At 48.7% G+C, this 24,724-nt stretch overlaps 1 protein-coding gene across 2 annotated transcripts in view; it reads left to right on the forward strand.

Annotated features, from left to right (window-relative positions):
• The window catches only part of FLII (FLII actin remodeling protein), a 244,281-nt gene that overhangs the window by 218,751 nt on the left and 806 nt on the right, over nt 1-24,724 (forward strand). For both annotated transcript variants that reach the window (XM_078665183.1, XM_078665182.1), the window contains exon 29: nt 8,255-8,320. In XM_078665183.1, the coding sequence (XP_078521309.1) occupies nt 8,255-8,320 (66 nt within the window). The remainder of the gene's footprint in view (nt 1-8,254; nt 8,321-24,724) is intronic.

The raw sequence follows: 24,724 nt of genomic DNA on the forward strand, positions 1-24,724 counted from the left end.
CAGGCACCCTATGGGCCTACTGAACTGAAAAGGAGGACCGCTTCCCTCCTAGCATGGCATTGAGCAACTAGTCGTCAAGAAAAAGGTCCATGTTGGGGCCCTCCTCTCCCTCCGGAAGCTCCACTACGCTGACATTGTTGGAGCGGCACAATCTGCCCTCTGCGTAGTCCGCTTTCTTGGGTAACAATGTCACTTGTGTTTGGAGGGCTTCTAGTTAGGCCTGCATATCTATCATTGATGGTCGCTTTACTGCCAATGCAGAATTGTTTGTTTGACACTATCCCGCAGTTTGGTGTGGTTGGCTTTCAGGAGGCCCATTTTGATTGTCAAGGCTTTTAACGTCTTGTACAGCGTGGCATCGACTTCTTCAATGGCCTGTAAACATTCATCAAACGTTTCTGTAGGTCTGGGCATAGTGTGAGCAACAATGTCATCCATGTCCCTCCCCCCCTTGAAGAGCTGACGACCGGGAAGCAAGACATTTGCCTCCCTCCCCACCACTTTCAGAGCCCCCTATCGAGCAACGCTGCTTAACGTAAGCTTTCATCAAACCTTTCCATAGGTGTGGGCATGGCATGAGCAACAATGTCATTTGTCTCCCCCGCCCCCCCCTGCAGAGCTGACGACCGTGAGGCAAGACATTTGCCACTCTTCCCACCACTTTCAGAGCCCCCTTTCGGGTAACGCTGCCTAACCATAGCTGCTAGATCGCCTGCGCAGAGGGAGTGGCTCTAGCTCCCACCCTAGTTCATTTCAAATAATCTCTTAGCCAGTCAAGTACCACAAAGTCTTGCCAGGGTTAAGGGGGGGGCACCTGAAGAGTGACCAGGAAAGTCCCCATACCACATGGCTTGTCACTCTGTTATTGATGTGCTGAACATTGCTCTGCTTCCTCAAGAGTGTTCACATGCCTCCCTGTGAGTCCTCCTATGGTTTTGATGGTCGCCAGAAGCAGGTTCCGATGTAGTGAGGAGACCTCTCTTCCCTGCGGGCTCTTAAAAGTGTGGGTGAGGCATACCTGCCAACTCACACAGTGCCACTGTGAGACACACGATATCGGCTCCTATCACACGGTCTCCCGAGGAGGAGCCGATATCACAAGGTGGCAGGGACAATGAGCTGAAAAACACTGTAAATAGTGGTTTTCCAGCTCGTTTTCCGAGGCCTTGTACTGCTGACGTCCATTAAAGAGTTTGACTACAACCCAGGTCATTGGCACAAGCAAGGTTTTTTAAAAATATTTTGGAGGGGAAGGGGGCTTGGGGGCGGGTGGGGTTCAAAAGTGCCTCGTATGTATTTCCCGGCACGCGGTCCTACCCCTTTCAAAACTCGCCCCCTCCTCACTCAGTGAGCTTGTTCTTCAAGTTGGCAGGTATGGGGAGGGGGAGTGATCCAGACCCTGGGTAGTGACTGTACCCCCTTGTCGGTGTTGGTGGGTCCCCCCACTACTGCTCTGTCTGGGGGCGAGGAGATGTTGCAAGGAGGGTCTGGGATTATTTAAGGCATCACTCCACAGGCCTCTTTCTGTCAAGCTGCCGGGGGGGAATAAGAGCTTGTGGAGCCCTCACCTGCAGTTCAGCACCGGCTGTCAGTTAGTTTCAAGGCCCACTGTTGCTGTTTGTAGTGAAGAGGTTCACACATAGAGATATTGTTCAAGATGGTTTATTGAAGATAAGTAGATGAGCCCCACCAGGAGCAGCCAGCATGCTGCTCAGCCCCATCATAACTGTGGCTTTTCTTGATAGTCACTCAACATTCCGTAGTACATCATACTGTAACATTCTACTAGCAAGGCATGTGGTGGAAATGACCTACACAAGAATGGATAGTAAACTAGAATACTACACCGTAGCGTGGTTCCACCGGCGCTACGGTTAGTCTTATGAGGCATCCGGGAAGAGGACAGAGATCACTTTGGCCCGGTGCCACGAGGGCTGTACTCCTGCAGTCTGGCCGTGCAGAGAAATCACACGAGGCTGCAGCCCGCCACAGGCTATAACCACTCTCCTGAGGCTTATATCAGCGTTCCACATTCGGCCCAGTTGGTTCTGGGCGTGGTCTGAAGAGCCCCTGCTTAGCCAAGAAGGGGCCGATGAATAGCAGGATGGTGTTGGGCGGGAGGATGGCACAGAGCTCTTCACAACACACCCATCCCAGTTGCATATTCGCCGCGACTCAAAGCCAAAACCGCTCATCGGCGAGATCTATTGGCTTTGCCAATGCTTGTTTGTTATATACTTAGAATAGGGCCTTGAATCTGATACTTTCAATCGTTGGCTTTTTTTTTACCAGCCTCCGTCAGCCATTGGCTTTAGAATTTGCCAGTTCAGCTTGGCTTAGCGCAGAGTTGTATTTTTTATGGAATGCTATTGGCTGTTCATGTTATCATTCCACCTCTAATGGAGGGCTTCCATTAAAGTACATGAGTGTAAGAACTGGGACCACCAGTTCTCCGGGGGGAAGCTTGGCTCGAGCAGGGAGGCGGCCAGGGGCTTACGTGTAAAGCAGCTACTTAACACACTCATCCACTGAGACAAGAAGTGGGCGCAATAATGGAGACCACACCAGTAGTTGTGTTTGAAAATCAAGATCTTTTATGTAGGCTTTAGATCAAAGCAATTCGGGCATCAGCAAATCATTAGCATTTCCTTTAAAATGGTAAAACATTTCATTAAATATTTTCAGTAAAGCAGAAAACTTCAAATAACACAGCCTGTCGCGTTATACTCTTCAGCAGGCTAAGAGGGTACTTTCATCAACCATGGACTAGCATTCAGGAAGCAATTATAAACATTTCCTCTTGTAAATATCAACAGTTTAGTAACCAAAGTCAGATCATCAAAATAGTACTGTAATAAATCCCTAGGAATCAGAGTTTAACCCCCATCAGGAACTGTAGAAGCCCGCCCCTGCAAGAAATTCAGTACAGGGAAAAAGATAACCACTTCATCAGCAGGCTTGAAAACATTTAGGCAGGCATGAGCAATACAGGCCGCATAAGACGGCCACCAAGCACCAACAGTCAATGACCTGACCGATCTTGTTACCAAGGGGCCGGAAACAGTTAATTCAGAGTAGCCTGCTCTCCAGGCATGGACAGTTATTTGGCCCCCAGCACTCCTGATGTTTAAATCAGGCCTCACGACTACTTGAGGCTCAATGGGGCCAACAGGGCCCAGTCACAGAGTTCCCCGGGGAAGGGGCGAACTCGGGGCCAAATACCGGCCTTCCGCCCTCCTCCCCTGGGGGTTACCTTGGGTTTTCGGCCCTCCGGGGCCCTTGCGATGGTACGCTGTGGGATGGGGGGGCTTCGGCCATCTGGCAGGCCTAGCAGGCGAAGGGGGGCAGGCGGAGTGGCTCCGGTCCCTCTGGAGACTCTCGCGGCCCAGGGCGGTGCAGGAAGCCAGTGTGGGGCACCGGCGCCGGGAACTAGGGACTTCTCTTGTGGGGGAAACCGGAGGGGGCTTTCCTGCTTCACGGCCCCCTCCGCGACGAGACCAGGCTTTCCCCGGGCCTCCTCACACAGCTACGGCCCGGGGACCAATCAGGGCAGGGGCCGGGGCTGTCACAACCAATCAGGACGCCCGCCTCGAGGGCGCGCCAACCAGGTCCAATGGCTGCGCGGCGCTTAGGGGCGGGACGGAGGAGCTCCCCGGTCACGTGGGGCGCGCAATGGCTTCAGGCCTACCGCGGCTTGACTGGATTCGGCTCTGACAGGATTCGGCTAGGCCCGGGGACACGGGCCTCCAGCCATGACCCAGCCGGGTCGATGTTCGCGGCGGCGACCTCCACAGGGCTCCGGAGGCCGGCGCAAAGAAGGCAGAGTCTCGGGCCGGGCACGGCCCACGCGCACACAGCGGCGGCCCTCTCCTGGCACCGAGGGCCGTTTGGGGGCAATTTCGGCGCTTCACTAGGCGCTACAGGTAAGCGCTCGAAGGGGGCGCTACGGTGCTCCTCGGGGGGGGGGGGGAAACCCAGCGCCGAGGGGATTTCACAGCTCCCACGGCAATCCAGCGCTCGTTGCAGGCAGGGCAAGGAAGGCACCCTCAACAGGACAGACAGTCTTGGATACAGCGCTGGACAGGGGGAGCAGGATATAGCACTTTTCACACAGTTCAACAGGGACTGCAGGCAGAATGGACAGCAGAGCAGCTCAGTCAGGGGGGAGACAGGTGGGGCAAGGTGGGCCCACTGCAGGCAGGGGGGTGCGCAGGGAAGCACAGTCCAGTACCTGGTCGATCCCCCAGCAGTCTCTGGGTAAAGCAAGTAGTCTTCTTGGCGCTTGGATGGTTCTGCGCCCTTAGGTGATGGTTTCTTGAAGAGGGGGGGGGGGGTGAGTTGGAGGCTGGATGAGTTTTCCTCAGTCACTGCAGATGGACCCTGGGGTTCCCTACCGCTGGGCCAGATCAGGGGGCTAGTCTAGGACACCTCACTCAGCTTAAGAGGCAGCACCTAAATCTTGTCACTCCCAGTGGCATAAGTTCCTAAATAGGCCCTCCTGCCTAAATCTCCTGCGTGGGTTCCCCAGGTCAGTGATGCCCCAACTGACTAAAAAAGTTCCCTCCCTTGCTTAAGTATGCCCAGGTCAGGTGACCACTCTCTAAGGCGGCAAAAATCTACTCCGCCTTTCTTCTGGAAGGTTCCAGGAGCTTCCCCTCTCTACCTATGGACAGGGGATGGGAGGCTGGCATTGCAACATTGTATGGGGATCCAGCCAGCTCCTGGCAGCTAGGGTGCTACTATAAAAGACCACGCTGCAGTTGCAGGGGCCAGTGGCAGCCATATTTGAAGTAGAGAGCACCTGCACCCTAACATGGATTAGCCATGAAAAGGTGCCCGAAGACCTATGGGCCAACAAAAAGAAGGTGGGAAAAATTAGCCAAGGGCGAAAAGAACAGGGAAAGACCACCCTAGGGCTGACAGGTCTAACAATGAGAGACTATTTAACAGCTATATGCCTCTCTGTTGACTCCTCATTGCCTATTAGTGAATGTCTGGTATAGCTAGAAATGTCATCTATTTCTTGAGGTAAATTGACGATTTAAGATACAACATAAGCAAAGCGTGACTATAGCCTTAGAGCCCGCCGTAGCTTGCTCTACCAGCCATTAAAGGCCTGCGCCGAAGGCCTTCAACATGGAAGTTGGCCTTTAATGACTGGTAGAGCCCACTACGGAGGGCTCTACGGCTATTCGAACATTCCTGCCTGGGCAGAATGTTCTAATTTGTAAAACAAAAGCCTCACAGAGACCGAGGAGATTGAAATCTCATTGGGCCTGTGAGGCCTTTGTTCGCAGCAACAGCTGTGAACTAACATTGGAATGTTGATGCTCCGGGCTTCTACCAGCCATTAGAAGCCCTGAGCACTCCATTGCCTTCAATGGACCTCTCAACATTCCAATGTTCTAATAAAGTATAAACTCGTAAGTTCCTCATGGATTCCTAGAAATAGGCGATCTCAAAGCAGAGTAAGAGTGGAAAATATTTATTTAATAGTGTTATAGAGTGCTTGTGGCACTGAGAGGGTATTATGATGCAGTAAATACAACAAGAAAGAATGATCATTATGCCCAAGTTAGGGAACTAGCTAGGCAACCACAGTGTAATAGAAGACACGTTTGTTGCATCCACAAACTTCAGATTCACATTTTGTTCACTTATCTAAGCACCCAAATTACACCAAAATGAAGCAGATGGTAAGTGGTGGAACTAATGCATCGAGTGCCACAATCAATGCAGGTCTTGGAGAATATGTATATATAGGGGTTTGTATGGGGTGGGGGAAATCATTAATTTTGGAAGATGGAAATGGGACTAGAAAATGAGCGAGCGTTAGGAGAGGTGGAAGATAAATGAGGAACCTCACAATAGAATACACTGTCATGACACTGATCAAAGGAGTGGTAGTACATTTTAAGTAGTAATTGTTTGGGTTCAAAACAGCATTTTATATTTCTGGAAAGATAACATTTGACAGTAGGCTTTTCTTAAATGATTCACTATGGCACCAACTAGAAACCCAGTGGTCCCTTGACGTTTAAAGAGAACTATCTGTAAGGGCTCTGTAACATAGTCGAATAGACTTACCTTGCTTATTCTGCATTCACTTAGTATTAAATATTACCTGCTGTATCACCTATTTTTGGCACCGTGCTTGTCTGTGTATTTGGCTAAGAGAAATCACAGAACTTCATTTTTAGGTTGAGTTTACTAGACCACGTATGTGGTGTCTATTGCAAGACATATTGTTGCTTTCCAAGAACATTAAGGCCCACCCATTGCTTACCATTGTTTGGCTTTCCTTGTCACTCTTATTTGCTTGCTTCTTATTCATGACCCAGCTTGTCAATCTTGTGTTTGCCCCTCCCATGATGCATTGCCTTTTTACAATCTCTGATTGGCTGCCATCTATGCTTCCTCTGCTTACTTTTCATGCAGTATATTTTTTGCTTTTGTGTTAAGTACTCCATAAGAGTGCACATGTTTTTAAGAAGCTCCCTGGTGTGCATCTCTCGCCCTGCACTCCGTGTTGCTCTGTGTCACGGCTTTTCCCTGTCCCTTCCCTCTAGTGCTTGTCCGTGGACTTCTCTCCATTGCTACCTCTCAACACATGCCCTGCATTTTGTTTTGTCCAACTACCATGTTGTTTTTGCATTCCCTCCAATCCAGCTTTTGCGACCCCTCTTGTGTTGCTTCGGCATTCAAACACCAACCCTCCCACATATCACTACTGCGTTTCCACCCACCCTCCCCCTGTGTTGCTTCTGCACCCATTAGCTTTAAAAATAAAATAAAAAACACTTATGCACGTTTTTTTCTTTTTTAGCTACCAATCCTTTTCGGATCACTAAATTAAAAAAATATATAAACCTGCGCAGGTGTGTGTGCCTACAAAATTATAGGGATAGCCAAATCAGAGTTTTTAATTTTTTTATTTTAACCATGCTGCACCGCATCCTGGATGCGATGCAGCATGGCTAAAAAACATTGACAAAGACCAGACCTAATGGCTTTGCCAATGCTTGTTACTAGCAGGAAAATTCCAATATAAAATCACAAGCTTTTTTTGTTTTTACTTAACTACTCCTGTAATAATTATGTATTATAACCAAGTATTGCTATCTGGCCACTGTCAGTATTCGTGGTTTAGAGCAATTGAGCATTGTGTTTTCCTAAAGTTATATTGTACTTTTTCATGCTGTGATGTACTCACTGTGATGTCTTTCATTCGTCGGTGCTTCCACTTTGTCACAGATAAATATATTTGTATTTTGTAGTATCTACATTTATAGAAGCACTTTTCTGAGGATCTAAATAATTGAAAAGTCTTATAGTGGAAAACAAATTAATGGAAATTTCTTTTGGTAGGAAATAATGGGGACAGAAAACCCTAAGAACACATAAAAAAATAGTTGCCCAAAAACAAGAAAATATGGCCTTACAGTAGAGGTGTGGCTCAGCGGCCAGAGCGCTAACTCCGGGGCACGGAACTCACGGTTCGATCACTGGTGGCAGCTCAGCTCAGCATCATGTGACTCTGGGCAATAGCTCACTTAATCTCCCCAACGGCCTCCAGTGCTTTGAAACCCTTAAGGGGTTGATATGTTTGCGCCTTATATTATAGTAGATCCTTGGTAGGAAAGATGTATTAAAGCAGAAAAAAGGTAAGGAGATAGTGGAAGGGGGTTAAAAGACAAAAAAGGTACAGTATGAGGAGTGAAATAAGCTATGTGTGGGTGGGTGTATGGGAGGGAGATGTCGATTGGGGGGTGTTCCTCCCCAAAACAGTCGCGGCCAAGGAGGGGGAGAGAGAGAATGAAAGGGGGAGGGAAGAAGAGCAGTAGATAAAGGAAATGGGCTGTTGGAAGATAACCCCAGAAAGGCATTTTTTTTGTAAAAGTGAAACCCCTCCCTTTAGAATGACATGAGGAGGGAAGGGCATGAAAAGAAAAATAATCTCCCCAAACATTGTTGAAAACGCACATATTTTGCAGACCAGTTACATTCACACTTACATATAGCATGTGGAAGGAAGTTTTGAAAGAAAGATTCCATGAATGAGCTTAAACCAAATATGAAATGATAGTCAGCTTGCCAAAAAATGTAAATAGGTTGGTGAAATGGTTTCTGAGCAATCGTAATAAGTACATTTGTTTATTCTTTGAAATAACATAAACGTTTTATTGCCTGATCCCTGTATGCTAAGTAGTTTGTTTTAAACTCCATTTAAGTGATACTCTTCTCTTCCTTTTAGGTGTACATGTGGGTGGGGACACAAACGAGCCAGGTGGAAATCAAACTAAGCCTGAAGGCCTGCCAGGTAGGTACACCTATCTCCTCCACGCTCATCCTTAAATAAGAGTTCCCTTGATCTGCAAATCTTTTCTTGGAGAGTATGTAATACATTCTAATTCTTGAATATCTAAGCTGAAAAAAATTGAAATTCCGTGGATCAAATATTTGGAGTTTCTTTTAGGACTGCTATAAGAACATTCAGTCTTAGCCATGCTTTAAAAAGGCCAGTGTGCATAATATATGGGCCCAGGAGGGATAAAGGGCCCCACTGCACCTCTTGCTGCTGTTTCAACCGTTCAAGGGCCTCACTTCAAGAGCCAACTAAGCCGGGGCCATTTTATCCAGCCCCTACATAAATCAACTGACGTGAACATTGTTACACAAATTGATAGTTGTAGCTTGCCGGGTTTAGGAAACATTATATTTTAGTGCAACTACCTTAATATTGTTTTGTATTGTGTTGTAGCATTGTGTTGCATTATCCATTCGCTCACAACACCACGTTGAGCTTTTGGGTGGTCGAATAAATAGCTGTTCGGTTTATGATGTACGGTTAGAAAGTGCTGGTTTGTGCTGTTGACTAAGGGTATTATGTTTTATGTGAGGTTAGAGGTTCTGCCTTGTGCTCCAGTTTGTGTTGAAGCTGGCTTGCGGCAGTGCTTATGTGTGATTGTGACTGCGAAAATGAGTGAGCGTAGTATCGTAGTTTGTGTATGCCTGCTGTCAGATGCTGTAACCTTTGCTAGGGTGTCCTGTTTTAGGAAACAACCAGGTCTTTATTGCTTTCTGGAATTCTAGACTGATGTTAATTGTCATAATTTTTTGCCAAGATGGCCTTGCACAGCTTCTTCCTTGGTACTCAGAAAGAGCGCTCAATGGTGCGTTATTTTATTTAATTATTTTAAAGCTGGATGACAAGCTCAGCTATTTTGGATCGGATAGATTCAGATGCATGGCTCTGTTTTGTACCTTTTGATTAGAGCTAAACAGGAAGTTTTAATTTTGCCTCCAACTGAAGCCCCATTGCCAGACTGAAGCTAAGACACCAGACACTTAAGTTTTTTTTTTAAATAAATATTTTTATTAAACATACGTCAGTATCAAACAGCTCATTATCTAGTTACATATTCCATATCTCGTACATAGACACTTCAGTTTAGTAGTCTTCAAAATATTTATAGCTCACATTCATTGGGAGTTCTACTTACTTTCTCATATTAATTGGGACTTGTAGGTAAACTGGTATCAAAAAGTAAATTTTTTACAAAGGTGAGACAGGGGTTAGAGGGCAAGGACTATCAGTGAAAGGCGGTTAGTTATGTTATATGTTATAAGCTGTTTTGTAACGCGCTCAATTACTACCGGAGTATCCTGGCGCGGTATACCGCTGGGGAACCCGTCCTGGCTTTCCCTGTGGGATGGTCCCTACTGGGAGTCCCCAAGGTGAAGCCAGGCATCCCCGGCGCTGATGGGGCCGTTGTGGAGATTAGGCAAGCTAATGCCCAGAGTTGCCGAGTGGGTCCCCTGGTTAGAGTAGGCACCGAGGCGAGAATTATCGAGTCCGCTGACCCTGGTCCACGACCCTGCCGCGTCGGGAATTGAACCCTGGTCCCGGGCCGACTCCTGCTTCCGGGTCTGCCGTCTCTAACCAGTGAGCCACACCACTCCACAGTGAGACAGCGAATTACGTATACTAGACTGAAAATGTGTCTGCATGTTTCTAATAACAATTCAGAAAGTGCCTGCGCTCCTACCAGAAGATAGAACATGCAATTTAGAGCTTGAAAATGAAGACTTTACATTTATATCCACCCAGTGCTCACAATATTTGAGCTGTAGGGTGGGTGGTCCGCACTTTCAGTTTAAGGTGCTTCTGTTTGAATCATCTTGCTCAGGAAAGTATAGGGGTGCCTCCCAAAGGGTAGTGACCACACATTTGAAAGTTAGGGATTGATTTCCACGTGTATCTGGACAACTGGCTTAATAACACCAGAACGTACAGATTGACACAGTGAGCCTTGTGGAAAATAAAATGGTTAAGCCCATACATTTACTGAAATTCTTTGTTGACTGGAAGGAGTTGGCAGCACTAATTTCCTTCATTGGGGTCAGAGTCCAGCATAACAGTGTTTCCTCAAGAGACCAGTTTCCAGTCTCCATTGAAGGGCGGGGAAGCCTAGATTCTGATTCCAGAGCAATGGATAAGGGTACATTCTCTTTAGCAGGCAAACTCTATGATTCCAAAATGACTGTCTCTAACAGGTAGTTCAGTCTGTGCAGTGGTGGAAGATGAAGTACTACAAGTTAGGAGACTACCACCTCTCATTAAGTTTGTAGAGGTCATATAGGTTCCTAGTTGATTATGGATGCCATTGTGAATAACCCGAACAAGAATGTAATGAACTAAAAGTAGGTCTGTTGGCTCTCAAGTATCTTCTGATGAATATGACCAGGAAGAACTAATGTATTAATTCCTTCAGGCATGTACAAAAAGAAGTAAGGAAAAACAAAGTTGATAGTCCTATTCAGATAAACTTAGGATCTCAGAATTTTTTTAACATGAAACAGAACATTCATCAGGAGTAGGCAGTGTAACCCTGGACCATTTTCTTAAACGACGGTAACGCGTTTTCTCACCAATTTGAGGGTGGTTGGTTATAAGCGTTGAGTTAATTTTCTTTCCCTGGAATAATTTAACTTTTTCTTTGATTTTCCTCTTAATTCCAAAGATCATTAAAAAAGATCATTATGTGACTTTCATAACACTCCAGTGGGGTGACTCAGTGATGGCAGCTGCTTACTGTAAATGGCCCATGGGTATCGCATAAGTCAGACCTTATGGTGAGGTGTAGAGATACACTATTGCATCAGAGCCCAGTATAGTTTATCTTGGAGGCTCTCAAATAAATACATGCATAAGAAACATTCAAGTCTTCTGGAGCATTATCTGAACATGTCGAACTTATTCAGAGAAACATCTAACTGCTGCTGCTATGTATTGAAATGGATACGATTTTAAGTTTGATGTTTAGGTTTGTCCTGGTGTAAAGAAGCAGCTGTTTATCTTTTGAATCAAGCAAGGTCAGCCTATCAGGAGCCCTCCGTGCAGGCCAATTTGTCTCATATTCAAGCCTCAAGGAGAAGTCCATCTTAGTATTTGTTCTTTAACTGGAGTACTTCTGACTGGGTCTTGTGACCGTGTTCCTTTATCAGTTTTGTTTGATTAGAGTTAATAGGACATTTTGTGCTTGAAAATGGTGTGTGTAGGTAGTGTGTGGGTGTAGTGTAGTGTATAGGTGTGTGGGTGGGTGTAGTGTAGTGTATAGGTGTGTGGGTGTAGGTGTAGCAGAGAAAAGGTGGTCCTGTACCTGCATACCAGTTTCTTTCTGGATAATGTTTCTGATTTCCATTTGGATCAATCAGTGTTTTGCCTAATCAGAGGCACAGACGTCCTTAAACACACACCAATAATGCAATGACCTCTTTACGTCTGAATAAAGAGTGGAGGATTTCTAGAAAGCTGTTTGATTTTTACAGAGTGAATAGATAAATCAGATCGGTCTCAAAGAAATTACTCTTTGTGAACACCTTGTGTAAAAGATTATGCTATCCTTGTGTAAAAGATTATGCTATGTGAAGACTAATACTTCCTAACCTAATGTAAGTGCTTAGTTAATAAAGGCTGTTGGCACCAAAACTAATTTCTGGGTACTGAAACGTATTGTTTATTAACAGGCTTGACCCAGCACAAGAGAGAGAAAGGGAGGAAGAAGACAAAGATGAGAAAAGGGAGAAAGTGACAAAGTGATGTAAAAGCACATGCGAAAGCCAGATAAGACAGGAAGTGTAGGGTGGTGGAAGAAAAGGCATGAGGTGGGATCAAGGCTGGGCAGCCTTGGAAGTCTTCAGCCATATAAGGCAGTGCAGGGGTCTTAAGAAAATATTTGAGTCCAGCACTTTTTTAGTAGAATTTTCAAAATCCGATAGACTTCTAGCCGCAGATTCCTTACCTTAGAATAATCCCCAGGTGTACGACTGGATCCAGAAGTTTTCAAGCAGTACCCCAGCGTGCCTGTAGGTGGCATCATTCAGCGCCTCATTGGCAGCATTTGCACCAAACGTGATGTGCATCGTACCTATATCATGCCACCCCGGTGCTCTGACATCAGTTCTACCCTTTCCACGCCACATAGCCATGATTCAGTCAAAGCTACCCTTTTTTTATTTTACTGGCTTTTTCTCTACTTTTTGTCCACACCTTCGGCTGGTTTCAAACCATTTGGTGCCTGTCACAGGCAAATGTTTCTGACGGACCCACACTTGGGGCCTCATTTATGAAAAGTTACGCATCGCTGCGAGAAAACAGCGATGTGTCACTTTTCATTGCACCCTCCTCGCGACACCAATGATGCGTCATATTTACAGTATGACACAACATGTCGCAAGGAGTTACAGATACTCCAGTATTTCTGACGTATCTGTAGGCGCAAAAATGACGTATTGCTGGAGTGTGTCACAAAAGTGATGCAACTCCAGCAATGGGTCATTACACATAGGCAAGCCCCATGTTAAATGTTCCTGTGTCAGTCTTACGCATTTATGCAGCGAAATCTTATAGATTTTACTGCTTCTCTTCTACGACCCTTTCTCGGCACACCCTCCCCCCTTGTATACATTACTTGGCGCAGGTATAATGTGGAGCAGGGGTTTACAAAGTGACATCTACCTAGACGCAGTGCTTTGTAAATATGGCGCAACATGGTGCATTTTTTACATCGCTAGTGCATCACAAAAAGGCACGCACCGGCAGCACAAAAGTGATGCAGGGGCCCATAAATAAGCCCCTTGGTGTGCTTATGGTGCTTGAAGAGGGAGTACGGCTCCAAGACCTGCGAGGACTGCTGCGCCATGCACCCAAAGGCACTACAGAAGCAATTTAAAAAACAAAAACATGTTTTACATAGCGTGAACTTGACCTGAATCGGGTATCAGAGCGATTTACATAGCACCAGTTGCATTGCATGAGGACACATTCATTTTTGTTAGGCACTGGGAGATTAAGTGATTTGCCCAGAATCACAGAATGTTCAGCGTCATTGCCGAGACTTGAACCCAGTTCCCCTGATTCGAGGTCCACTACTCTAGCCATTAGGCCAACTCCTCTCCCCAAACCCTCAAGCTCATCGCTGCTTGGCTTTAGTCGACTCTGCCACGCTTAAGAACTTTGTTCCTGGGACCATTTACAGAGCTGCACCACGCAATCATCGTCACCTTCGAGGTTGCCAGGGAAATCAAAGTGGTGATTAATTTCGCCCCACCAGTCACAGTCGTCTGATGAGGCACAATAGTGTCACCACTTCAGGCCTCATGCTTCGGCAGAGCCTGCGTCAGGGTCCGCTCTGCGCTTCCCTGACATTCTAGGAGCAACTGCCACCCAGCTTAAAGAATTTTATGACCCCGGACAGGTTCACCTGTGGCAGCAGTTTGGTCACATGGATCACATGTTGGAGACGTAGCTGCCAGTGAGACAGAGACCTTCCTCAGTGCCTGCTCTAGTACTAACGCCCCACGACAGCACCATCCCCATTATCCTCATTTTCCGACTCAAAGCCAGACCGGTATCGTTCGATGCTGGTTCTGGCACTTACCAGGACCATGCCCTCAGAATCAGAGCCATTGCCTTTTACATTCAACAGGCCTGGAGAGGGAGACGAATGGGAGTGGTCTGGGAACCCTTATGGATACCAGCATCCCTTAGATGAGAATGAGGACTGCTGGTATGAGGAAATAGCAGAGACCAGTGGGTTAGTCACCTTCCGGGATGGTGGCCTGGCCTGGCCTCTCCTCTCCTCTCCTCTCTGCCTACGGAGGAGGGAGCCTCTTACCCTATGGTGTTGGGCAGGGTGGCTAAGATCTTGGATCTTCAGCTACCCTCCACAGTGGCAGGCAGGACTAACGTCTTGACAGAAGTGCTTCAGCCGGAAGTCGCCCCTTCTGAGCTTTCACACCCCTTTAATAAAGCCCTTACCAATGTCCTATACACACTTCGACAAGGCCACAAGTAGGATAATTGCCTGCTGCCATCACCCTGCTCCTGGGGTCCCTAATTTCCTTATCCAGCACCCCACCTCTGAGAGCTTGGTGGCCCAAGCCTCAACCTCTAGGATCAAGCCCGGCTCCACCGGATAAGGAATCCAAGAGGCTAGACATCTTTGGCAAGAGAATGTTCTCCGCCAGCCTTGCACTGTGGTCGGTGAACACTGCGTGCCTTTCGGGCCAATGTTACCGTACAATCTGGGATTTGGTTGTGCAAGTGTTGCATATGGTCTCAGAGGAGGCCCAAGCCATACTCTCCCAGGCTATTGTAGATGGAAGAGGCACAAGTTCACCATATGATGGGGACTAGACACGACAGACTCGCTGGGTAGAGCGATTTCATTGTTGGTGGCCTGGCAGCACCACACCTGGCTGAAAACCACTGGCTTTTCAGGAAATATCCATTCCTCATTTATGGACATGCCCTTTGATGCCACGTCTGTGGGCTTGTCAATAGCCCCTCATCACCCCCAGTCTGCCCCTTTCGTGGCCACAGAAGGGGCCTCCACCTGCATCCATACACTCATAGCCACGTTGGCCAACAGGCTTCCCATCCTTTTCGTGGCCGAGAACACAGGTCCCACAAACCACGTGAGGCAGGTAGCCAGCTGCTGGGTCAGTCCACCACTCCTTGGCCAGTCAACCACTTCCTGGCAGCCGCAGCCTCCAAACCCTTACGTTTGCCCTCTGACCATATTAGGCATTCACCAGTGGTGCAGGTGATCGCATATCCTGTCCCCACATATGCAGAGGTCAGGGGTTCCACGCTTCCCCTATTGCAATGATTTGTGGTTGAAGGCAGGCTTGCCGCAGGCAGTCATTTCTCATCTCCAGACTATGGTGAGCCTCCCGCACTCGCTGGGGTTCACTATCAACATGCTGAAGACACATCTGATTCCCTCTCAGACACTCCCTTTCATTGGAGCTGTTCTGGACACAGTGCAGTTTTGGGGCTATCCTCCTGAGCGGCAAGTCCAGGATTTTTAGGCTGTGACACAGATGTTATAGCCTCTATCCTGGATTTCACTGAGACTGACCCTTAGATTGTTGGGCCTCATGGCCTCCTGCATCCTGCTTGTAAAACATGCCCATAGGAATATGCAGGCTCTGTAATGAGACCTGAAGTTCCAGTGGGTGCAGTATCAGGGGAATCTCTCCGATATGATCCAGATCTCGGAGGGAACTGCGAATTATCTGCAGTGGGTCAGTGGCAGACCCCCCACCTACCTACCTAGAGCTGACTGTAGTGATAGATCTGTCACTCCTGGGATGGGGCGGCAACCTGGGAGAGGTGGGGATCAGAGGACTCTAGGCTCTGGCTGAGTCTGGACTCCACATTAACCTGTTAGATTTTTGGGTGATTCACTTGGCATTAAAAGTCTTTCTTCCATTGATCAAGGGAAGGCTGGTGTAGAGTTCACGTCACTACAGCCATATGGTACTGCTACAAGCAGGGAAGGGTGGGGTCATGGACCCTTTGGCAAGAGGCTGTGGACTTGACTGGAATGCCAAGGCATTTCCCTAGTCATTCAACACTTGGCGGGCTCTCTGAACGCCAGGGCAGATAAACTTCCTAGTGGATCATGAGTAGCATCTCCATGGTGCAAGGCTGTGGCGAGAGCCTTGTTTAGATCTGTTTGCTACTGCCAAGAACGCTCCGTGTCAGCAGTTTTGCTTGGTGGAGTTTCCAAGGTGACCTTCACTTGGATATGCTTTTTGTCTTGAGTGGAGCTCCAGTCTCCTGTACGCCAATACTATTCCTGCCCAGAGTTCACAAGAAGATCAGAAATGACCAAGCCCAAGTTATTCTTGTGGCTCTGGATGGGCCCCGTGAGTGTGCTATCCCAAGCTGTTGGCAACCTCTTAGAGAGGATCTTCTGTTGCAGCAACAGGGGAGGGTGCTGCACCTAAACCTGCACACCCTTCATGTGTGGAAATTGAGCGGCGACAGTTGACAGCTTTTGATTTTCCTACTGAAGTCTGTGATGTTATTCTAGCAGCCTGGCGTCCCTCCACCAAGTTGGTAAACACCTGCAGTTGGGATAAGTGTGTGACATGGTGTGAAATCCACAACATTGATCCCCTTTTCTGCACCTCTAGCCAAGGTTCCTCTGTTTGCTCTATTGTTGACCAAGCAGGACTCTTCTGCGGGTATAGTTAAAGGTTATCTTTCCGGCATTTTTTCAGTTGCCGGACCACCCTTCTTTATTTAAGTCACATTTTGTGGCTAGGTTTCTTAAAGGCTTGCAGCACGTTTCTCTACAGGCCATTCAACATACACGCCCCAGTAGGATCTGAATCTTGTTCTCACCTTCTTGATTTGTGCACCCTTTGAGCCTCTGCGCAATTGCCCTCTTATGCTATTGACCATCAAAACTGCCTTTCTAGTGGCCATAACATCAGCCAGGTCGGTCACCGGATTGCAGGCCCTCTCAGCACTCCCTCCCTACACCTCCTTCTACCCGGACAAGCTGGTACTCTGGACACATGTCTCCTTCCTTCCGAAAGATGGGACTCCCTTCCATGTAGGCCAAAACATCACCCTTCCTACCTTCTTTGGCCTGCCTCATTCCTCCAAAGAGGAGGAGAGACTTCTCCATCTGCACCCAAAAATAGCGTTTTCTTTCTACCTCGACTGCACAAAAGAGTTCTGGGTGGACGATCTTCTCTTCGTGAGTAATGCAGGAGCTAAGAAAGGGAAGGCCATGCAGAAACAGACCATCTCAAAATGGATAGTGCTCTGCATCAAGATCTGCTATGGATTGGCCAAGATGCAACCCCCAAAGTGTTTGTGTACTTATTCCACCAAAGCTAAGGCAGCAGCCACTGCATTAGCCCTCGGAAGTCCCTGCCCTGGAAATCTGTCAGGCACGAATGTGGGCTCCTTTGCATACATTTACCAAACACTACTGTCTGGACAGTCCGGTCCTTGGCGACGGGCACTTCGCCCATTCTGTCCTATATGATGTTCTGATTTCAAACAGGCTTCACGGACTTAGCTCTGGGGGCATTGCTTCGGTGTCTATTTAAGGTAAGGAATTTGCAACTAGAAATCTCTATTATATCAACAAGTTACTTACATCTGTTAACTGTTAGCTGCAGATTTCCTCACTGACCTTCCCCACCGAGCCGATTGCAGTGTAAGGGACACTGTTCTCAGGGCCTTAGTTTTTCACACCATTGGTCAGTTCTCATAGTGGCTACCTGCTCTTGGTGTGAAAAGTAATAAAAGTAGCTGACAACAGCGGGCCTGGGTGGATCCTATACGGGTACTATGTGCCTCACTTCCGGTGTGTCCGATTTGGTGCCGAATGACGCACCTACCAGCATGCAGGGCTACTGCTGAAAATTTTCTGGATCCAGTCTGGCACAAGATAAGGTGTTACCAAAGGTAAGTAACTTGTTCATTAGTATAGTGTACAGATAAGGCACTAAAGAATGGGTAAGGCTGCAGCAACAGTTGGAAGGGTGGGGATATTCTTGTAGAGGACAAATATATGAAAGCCAGTCACACCTTATATAGACACTATTTTTTTTGTGAAAACTTTTTATTGATTTTATAACACAAACACAAACAACTTGCAAGGAGTGAAGAGAAAGAGACATCAGTACACACAACATTGCAGTACATGGTGTTGGAGCGGGAAGGATAATCCAATGAGCGTATGTTTTTTCGAGAAAGTCGCACAGGGGGGGGGGCAGAAGAAACAGATTGCAAACAATTTACAATAGCATGTGGAGGAACCCCGGGTTACGGGGACTTAGGTGCAACATCTGGGTCAGGAAGAGGAGGGGCACATATATCGCCACGGTAAGTGTTCCACTGAGACCATATCTTCCCCCATTTTCGGGGGTTACCTCGAGAAACATATACAGTTTTTTCTCTAAACATGCACCAGTCCATGTTTTGTTTCCATTTCCGAATACCGGGCGGGCCCTGAGCGCCCCACAATTGCGCAATATCTCTCTTGGCAATCTTGTTGCCCAAGGTCACCCACCGAAGCTGCGACACGGAGTAATCATTGGGTTCCCATACGTTTAGCAGGCATCTCCTCGCTTCCGGCATAGATTGCACCCCGGTAACCTCACTCATCACCTCATGCACACGGGTCCAGAATCGCACTATCTCAGGGCACTCCCAGATGATATGTAAAAAGGTGCCCAGGAGACCGCAGCCACGCCGACACAAACCATCCACAGAAAAGCCCATGTGTATCAAACGGGGACCAGTTACATACACTCTGTGCAGGATTTTAAGTTGTACAAATCTAAGGCGCGCCTGGATGGCTACCTCTCTAGGGGAAGAGATCGCCGCCTGCCAGTCCTCATCGTCCAACTCCAGCCCATCACCAGTCCAGATCTCTTTAAGGCGAAACAGGAGATCAGACCTGGAGTTGATTAATTTTTTATATATAAGCGAAATCGTACTGTCAGGAACATGTCCGTCCAGTACCCTGTCCTCAAGCGGGGACGACTCCGGAATCTCCTCACCCGAGGGGAAGACCGAGAGCACCGCGTGTCTGACCTGTGCATAACGAAAAAATTCGCGATCGTCCAAAGCGTACTCGATTTTCATTTCCTCAAACGTCTTCATTCTCCCCTTGGTCCAAACATCATCAATCCTGCTGATACCAATCAAGTCCCACCTATCAAACCCCCGGGACTGCCAAAGTGAGCCAAGTCTATCAGATGCGTACAGGGGGGTGGCGCGAGTCAATTTATTAGTCCACCCAAGCGCCATGGAAGCATGTCGCCACACCTGGACGGCCGCCCTGGTGGGGCCCGTTACGTTACGCGGGGTGAGTTTCGAGTAGAGGACTCTATTGTAGTCGCCCCCCGGTAACAACCACTTGTCCATCTCAAAGGCCGGATTTGGCAAAGGGCCATACATGCAATGATTTATCGCCCCCAGTTGAGACGCCCAATAATAGTGACGGATATCAGGCAAAGCAATTCCACCGTCGTACCACGGGAGCGACAATTTAGCAATGGCGATCCGGGGCCTACCCCCCCACACCAGTCGTCTCTGTAAACTCTCAACCTCACGGAAATATGTAGCCGGGACAACGTCAAGTGAGTTTTGCAATGCGTAGAGGAAGCGGGGCAGTGACATCATCTTAAACAATGCCGCTCTACCCAGGGGAGAAAGAGGAAGTTTCTCCCAGGCGACCACATCAGCCCGAAGACGCTGAAGAGGGGGCAGCAAATTACGGTCGAACCAGAGTGCAGGGCTCAGCGTAATAAAAATGCCTAGATATTTAAATCCGTCTTCCACAATCGCGATAGGACAACCACTGGGCAGAAGGGGGGCGGCACCCGACAGGACGTATACACAGGACTTCGACCAGTTGATGACAAGACCCGAGTTTTTGCGGAAGGATGTTAAAACATCAAACAGCACAATGAGGGATTTACGGGGTGATGTAAGATAAAGCAGAATATCATCAGCGTAGAGAGATACACGGTCCTCAAACTCCGAATTCCATCTAATATCCTTCAGGGACGGTTCCCACCGCAACCAGGCCGCCAGCGGTTCCAGGGCAAGAGCAAACAACAAGGGGGACAGGGGACAGCCCTGTCGCGTCCCCCTGCCCAGTGTAAAGGGCGCAGAGACCCGACCATTGACCACCACCTGAGCCATGGGACCGGCGTAAAGCAATTTGACCCACCGAACGAATTCTGAACCGAAACCAAACTTAGCAAGAACCGCCCACAAATACGGCCATTCTATCGTATCAAACGCCATCGTAGCGTCCAAGGACGCCAAGACGGCGGGCTCACGCAGCGTCTCAGCCCGTGCCAGGACTCCATGCAACCGTCGGAGGTTAAGCGCCGTATTACGATGCGGTATAAAGCCGGATTGATCAGGGTGAACCAGGTCCCCAATAACGGTCGCCAAACGTGTCGCCAGCAGCTTGGCCAAGATTTTAGGTTCCGCATTAATCAATGAAATGGGTCTAAAAGAGGCGCAGCGATCCCGAGGCTTACCATCCTTGTGGATGACAACAATAGGGGCCAGTCTCTGGTCAGGCGGGAGAGACCCCACCTCCAAAGACTCAAGAAACATAGAGCGCAGGTGAGGAGCTAGCGAATCCGGGCGCAGTTTGTATAACTCAATGGGGAGCCCATTAGGGCCCGAGGCCTTGCCGGATCGGACCGAACGGACAGCAGCGGCAATCTCGTCCACAGTAGGCGGAGCATCCAGAGCATCTCTATCAATGTCAGACAATCTGGGAAGTGCAATATCACGCAATAACAGGCGGGAGTCCTGCTCCGATCGATCAGACACCTGGGTGTACACCTCGCGGAAATAATCGGCAAAGCATTCAACAATATCAACAGGGTCCGTACAACACTCACCATTCTCCGCAACAATCACAGGGACGACACGATTTGCATTCTCCCTCTTGTCCAACCAAGCAAGCAGTTTCCCAGCCTTATCACCCACATCATACAGGCGTCCTTGCTGTTCCCTCCCCATTTCCTTGGCAGCTTCAGTGACCAGAGTTCTGTATTCATGTTGTTTCAACTCTAGTAGATGTAACCCCTCAGCGGTAACCCCAGATTCCAAGCTCTCCTCCAGGGCCGTGACCTCCCCCTTAAGTCGAACCATCTCAGCATGGCCGGCCAACTTCACACTACCAATCAATGAGAGGGCCTGGCCACGAATGACCGTCTTGTAGGCTTCCCAAAGTAAACTAGGGGAGGACACAGAGCCCACATTTCCACAAAGTAACAGTCGTGAGCCCTAACCAGCTCATCCCTGACCCAGGGGTCCTTCAAATACCAGGGGTTGATCGGAGCCACTCGGCCCGCCGAACTCTGCCGTGCATCAACCACCAGCCAAAGCGGAGAATGGTCCGAGATACCCCGTGCCAGATGTTTAACTTCCCGTATGAGGGATGCATGGGCCGAGGGCAGCAATACGTGATCTAACCTCGAGAGACTACCATGAGCACCAGAATGATGGGTATATTGCAACTGTCCCGGGTGAAACAACCGCCAGCAATCAGTGAGCCCCAGCGTCTCCAGGAAGTCACTCAACCAAGTCTGGGCCTTCGGCAGTTCCCTGGGAGGGTGACGATCATGCATCCCCGAGACCACCGCATTAAAGTCTCCCCCAACCAAAAGCAGACCCTCGGGGAGACCCAGGATAAGTCCACTCAGATCAGCAAATGTGGTGGCCTGGAGGCCCGGGGGCACGTACACGGAAATCAGAATAAGAACCTTGCCCTCCCAGCGCCCCACAATGGCGGCGTATCGTCCCTTATCATCCAATATGACATCATCAATGGCCAAGGGGAGGGAGGTCCGAATCAGAATGCCCGCCCCCCTAGAACCCGAGGTGAAACCCGAGTGCGCTACAAGGCGATAACCCCGCCTATTCAAAGCGTGGCACTTGTTGCCGAGCAAATGAGTCTCCTGCAATAAAACATCTGGAGTCAAACGTTTCAGCAATTGCAACACCACCCTCCTCTTAATCCCATCCCCCAACCCGTTCACGTTCCAACACAATAACCGAAGACCCCTACCCCCATCCCCATGTTCAGCCCCTCCCCCGCCCCACACCCAGAGCAACTGCAAAAAAACAGGAGTGCGCCTTTCCTTCGCCTTGCAAGTAACAATAAAATTCAAACAAACAACCCAGTTCCCCCAACAAAGTCAAAACAACGATACCCCCCACCCCGCACCCCTGCTGAAGACCAAAGAGCCCCATAAACTTGCAGTGTGCCTGTCGCCCAACCACCCAACTAATCTACGAAAAGAAAACCCAGGAGGAGAAAGGACCCGTTCACCCCCCACCCACCCCCAAAAGACTGTTACTTGCAAACATTAAGAACACAGCATAGCACAGTTCAAAGCCAACGAGAAGGGAACGGGGTCAAAGTCAACAGTTACTCTTGCTCCGTCGGGCCACCCTCCGCCCGATCCGACTTGCCAGAGTCCTCAAAAGGTTCAGGATCCGTAGGCAGCGTGTCGAGCCAGTCACTCACAACCCCAGGATGGTCAAAGAAAAAAGTACGATCTCTATGTACCACTCGCAAACGGGCCGGAAAGAGCATGGCATACTTCATAGACCTTTCCCGGAGTCTCTTCTTAACCCCTTGAAACCCCAGCCTCTGTTTCTGGACCTGTTGTGTAAAGTCCGGATAGAAGCTGACTGTAGAGTTCTCAAAGGCAATGGGACCAGACTGCCGCGAGGCCTGCAGGATAGCGTCTCTGTCCCGGAAATGAAAGATCCTCGCAATGATGGGTCAAGGGTTAGCGCCCGATTTAGGTGTGCCGCCGGGAATCCTATGTGCCCGTTCGACAGCGAAAAACTTGCTGAGACCCTTGGGCGCCAGGTGATTCAACACCAGGTCTTCCACCAATAGGTCCGTCGAAGCAGCAGTCGATGATTCCGGGACTCCAATTAGGCGGATGTTATTGCGCCTGGCACGACTTTCATAGTCCTCTAGGCGCCCAGAATAATAATCATTGGCCTTCCTCAGATTCCCGACTTCAGCTTGCAAGTCAGAGACGTCGGTAACCAGGCTAGAGGTCTTAAGATCCAGGGATTTGACTTTTTCATTCGTCTTCGCCAAGTCCGCCCTGATCAGATTGACATCAATCGCCACCGTATCCAGCTTGAGAGTCAAGGCCTCATATTGTTGCCCCAATGAGGCCTTCATACCAGTGATGGCGCCCATGAGATCTCGCCCTCAATCGATGAGTCCTCCGGCATTGGCGTCGAGGGTTTAGCTGCTGCTCCCGGCGATCCCTTAACTAGAGTGTACCGGTCCATGATGTTCGTTTGCAGGGCACTCCCTCGAACGCCCGGTTTAGGCCCGCGCTTCCCACCCTCAGGCTTGGTGGCCATCTTGGATCCTGGACCCGTACGGGTCGCCTGTTGACGGGTAAAAATGGTGACTGCGGTGGCAAATGTAGGACCAAAAGGGCGAAGGTGGTGCCAGTCTCAGACCTGGAAGCCGCTACAGATCGGCAGTAGGAGCGGAGAGACCAAGGGAATAGGAGCGTCCGGCCGTCCACTGAGCCGACAAAGTCAAGTTGAGCTCCGGACAAGAATCGAAACCGAAACCGGGCGCCAGCCCGCACTAGTCTGGCAGTCCGTTGTTGTTCACTTACTGGACGGCAAGCGAGACAAGATAGCGCGGGGCGTCACCATGGAGCAGGCCAGAAAACTGCGACAGTCTGTAGCTCTGGACCCCGATGTCCAAAAAAGTTCGCTGAAACAAATAAATGAGCAGTAGAAACGTGCCAATAAACACCCGTCGTCTGAGCCAGGATAAATTACAGGATAGTCGATGGAGGTGGCGAGGGTCCGGGAGCCCTGTGCTCACGCGACCATCTTGGGTGCGCGCGAAGCTCCTCCCCTATATAGACACTATTGATTAAACTTAATTTGCGTGCCAGGTTTTCAGGTGGCCTGACTCCTGGCAAATCTATTTAATTTGCAAGAAGTTGTTTTGTAATGCTTTAGAGATAATCCTACCAAATCTGTGGAACTACTTGGTTTATGTTCAATTTGTTAAGAAATATGAGCTAGATACCATGATGGAAAAAGGAAAGTCACTCTTGAGCAATGGTAGTACACACTTTCTGCTTTTTGTGATGCATCTGCCCTGCCTCCCATTTGATAGCAGAGAAAGGTTTGTACTGGAACATTACCTGCTACAGAGTTTTTATTGAAACTGTAACCTCTGTGAAAAACCTTCTGGAATACTTCACTGGTTGTAATATTTTTCCATATGCCCAGAGGGCTTAATTCTTGTGATAAGGCTCCAGCCTGGTGGTTGATATTGTAATTGTTCCATTCCCTTAAAAAACATACTGTGAATATCAGAAGAATGCAGCAAACACAAGGAGATGATGGACGGAGCGCTGATACCTTTCAGACACTCACCCGCAGTCACAGATCTGAGTTGAATCCATCATCGTTCTTTAGCTCAATTCGCCACCTCAGTTCAGACCCAGCCATATGCAAATCAGGCTTTACCCTGTGCCTCATGGGAACAGTCCAGCCCGAACTTCCAAGCCAGTTCTTCCCTGGACCGGAAACAAGCATCCTGGGACCGGTTTCGGGGTAACAGCCCTCATCAGCAGGGCTAGCTTGAATCCAGTGGCAAAGTGAGCAAGGGACCCAAGTCTGGGCATAGCCTGCCAACATAGGGAGAACAAAGCAAACACGTTGGTCCCTTGCTCACTGTGTCACTGGATTCAACCCAGATCTGTGACGGGGGTGAGTGTCTGAAAAGTTCCAGTGCTCTGTCCATCATCTCCTTGTGTTTGCAATATCAGAAGAACGCCTACGGGATTTCCATATTAAACATGC

This window comes from Lissotriton helveticus, chromosome 10 (genome assembly GCF_964261635.1).
Source record: "Lissotriton helveticus chromosome 10, aLisHel1.1, whole genome shotgun sequence".
Taxonomy (NCBI): domain Eukaryota; kingdom Metazoa; phylum Chordata; class Amphibia; order Caudata; family Salamandridae; genus Lissotriton; species Lissotriton helveticus.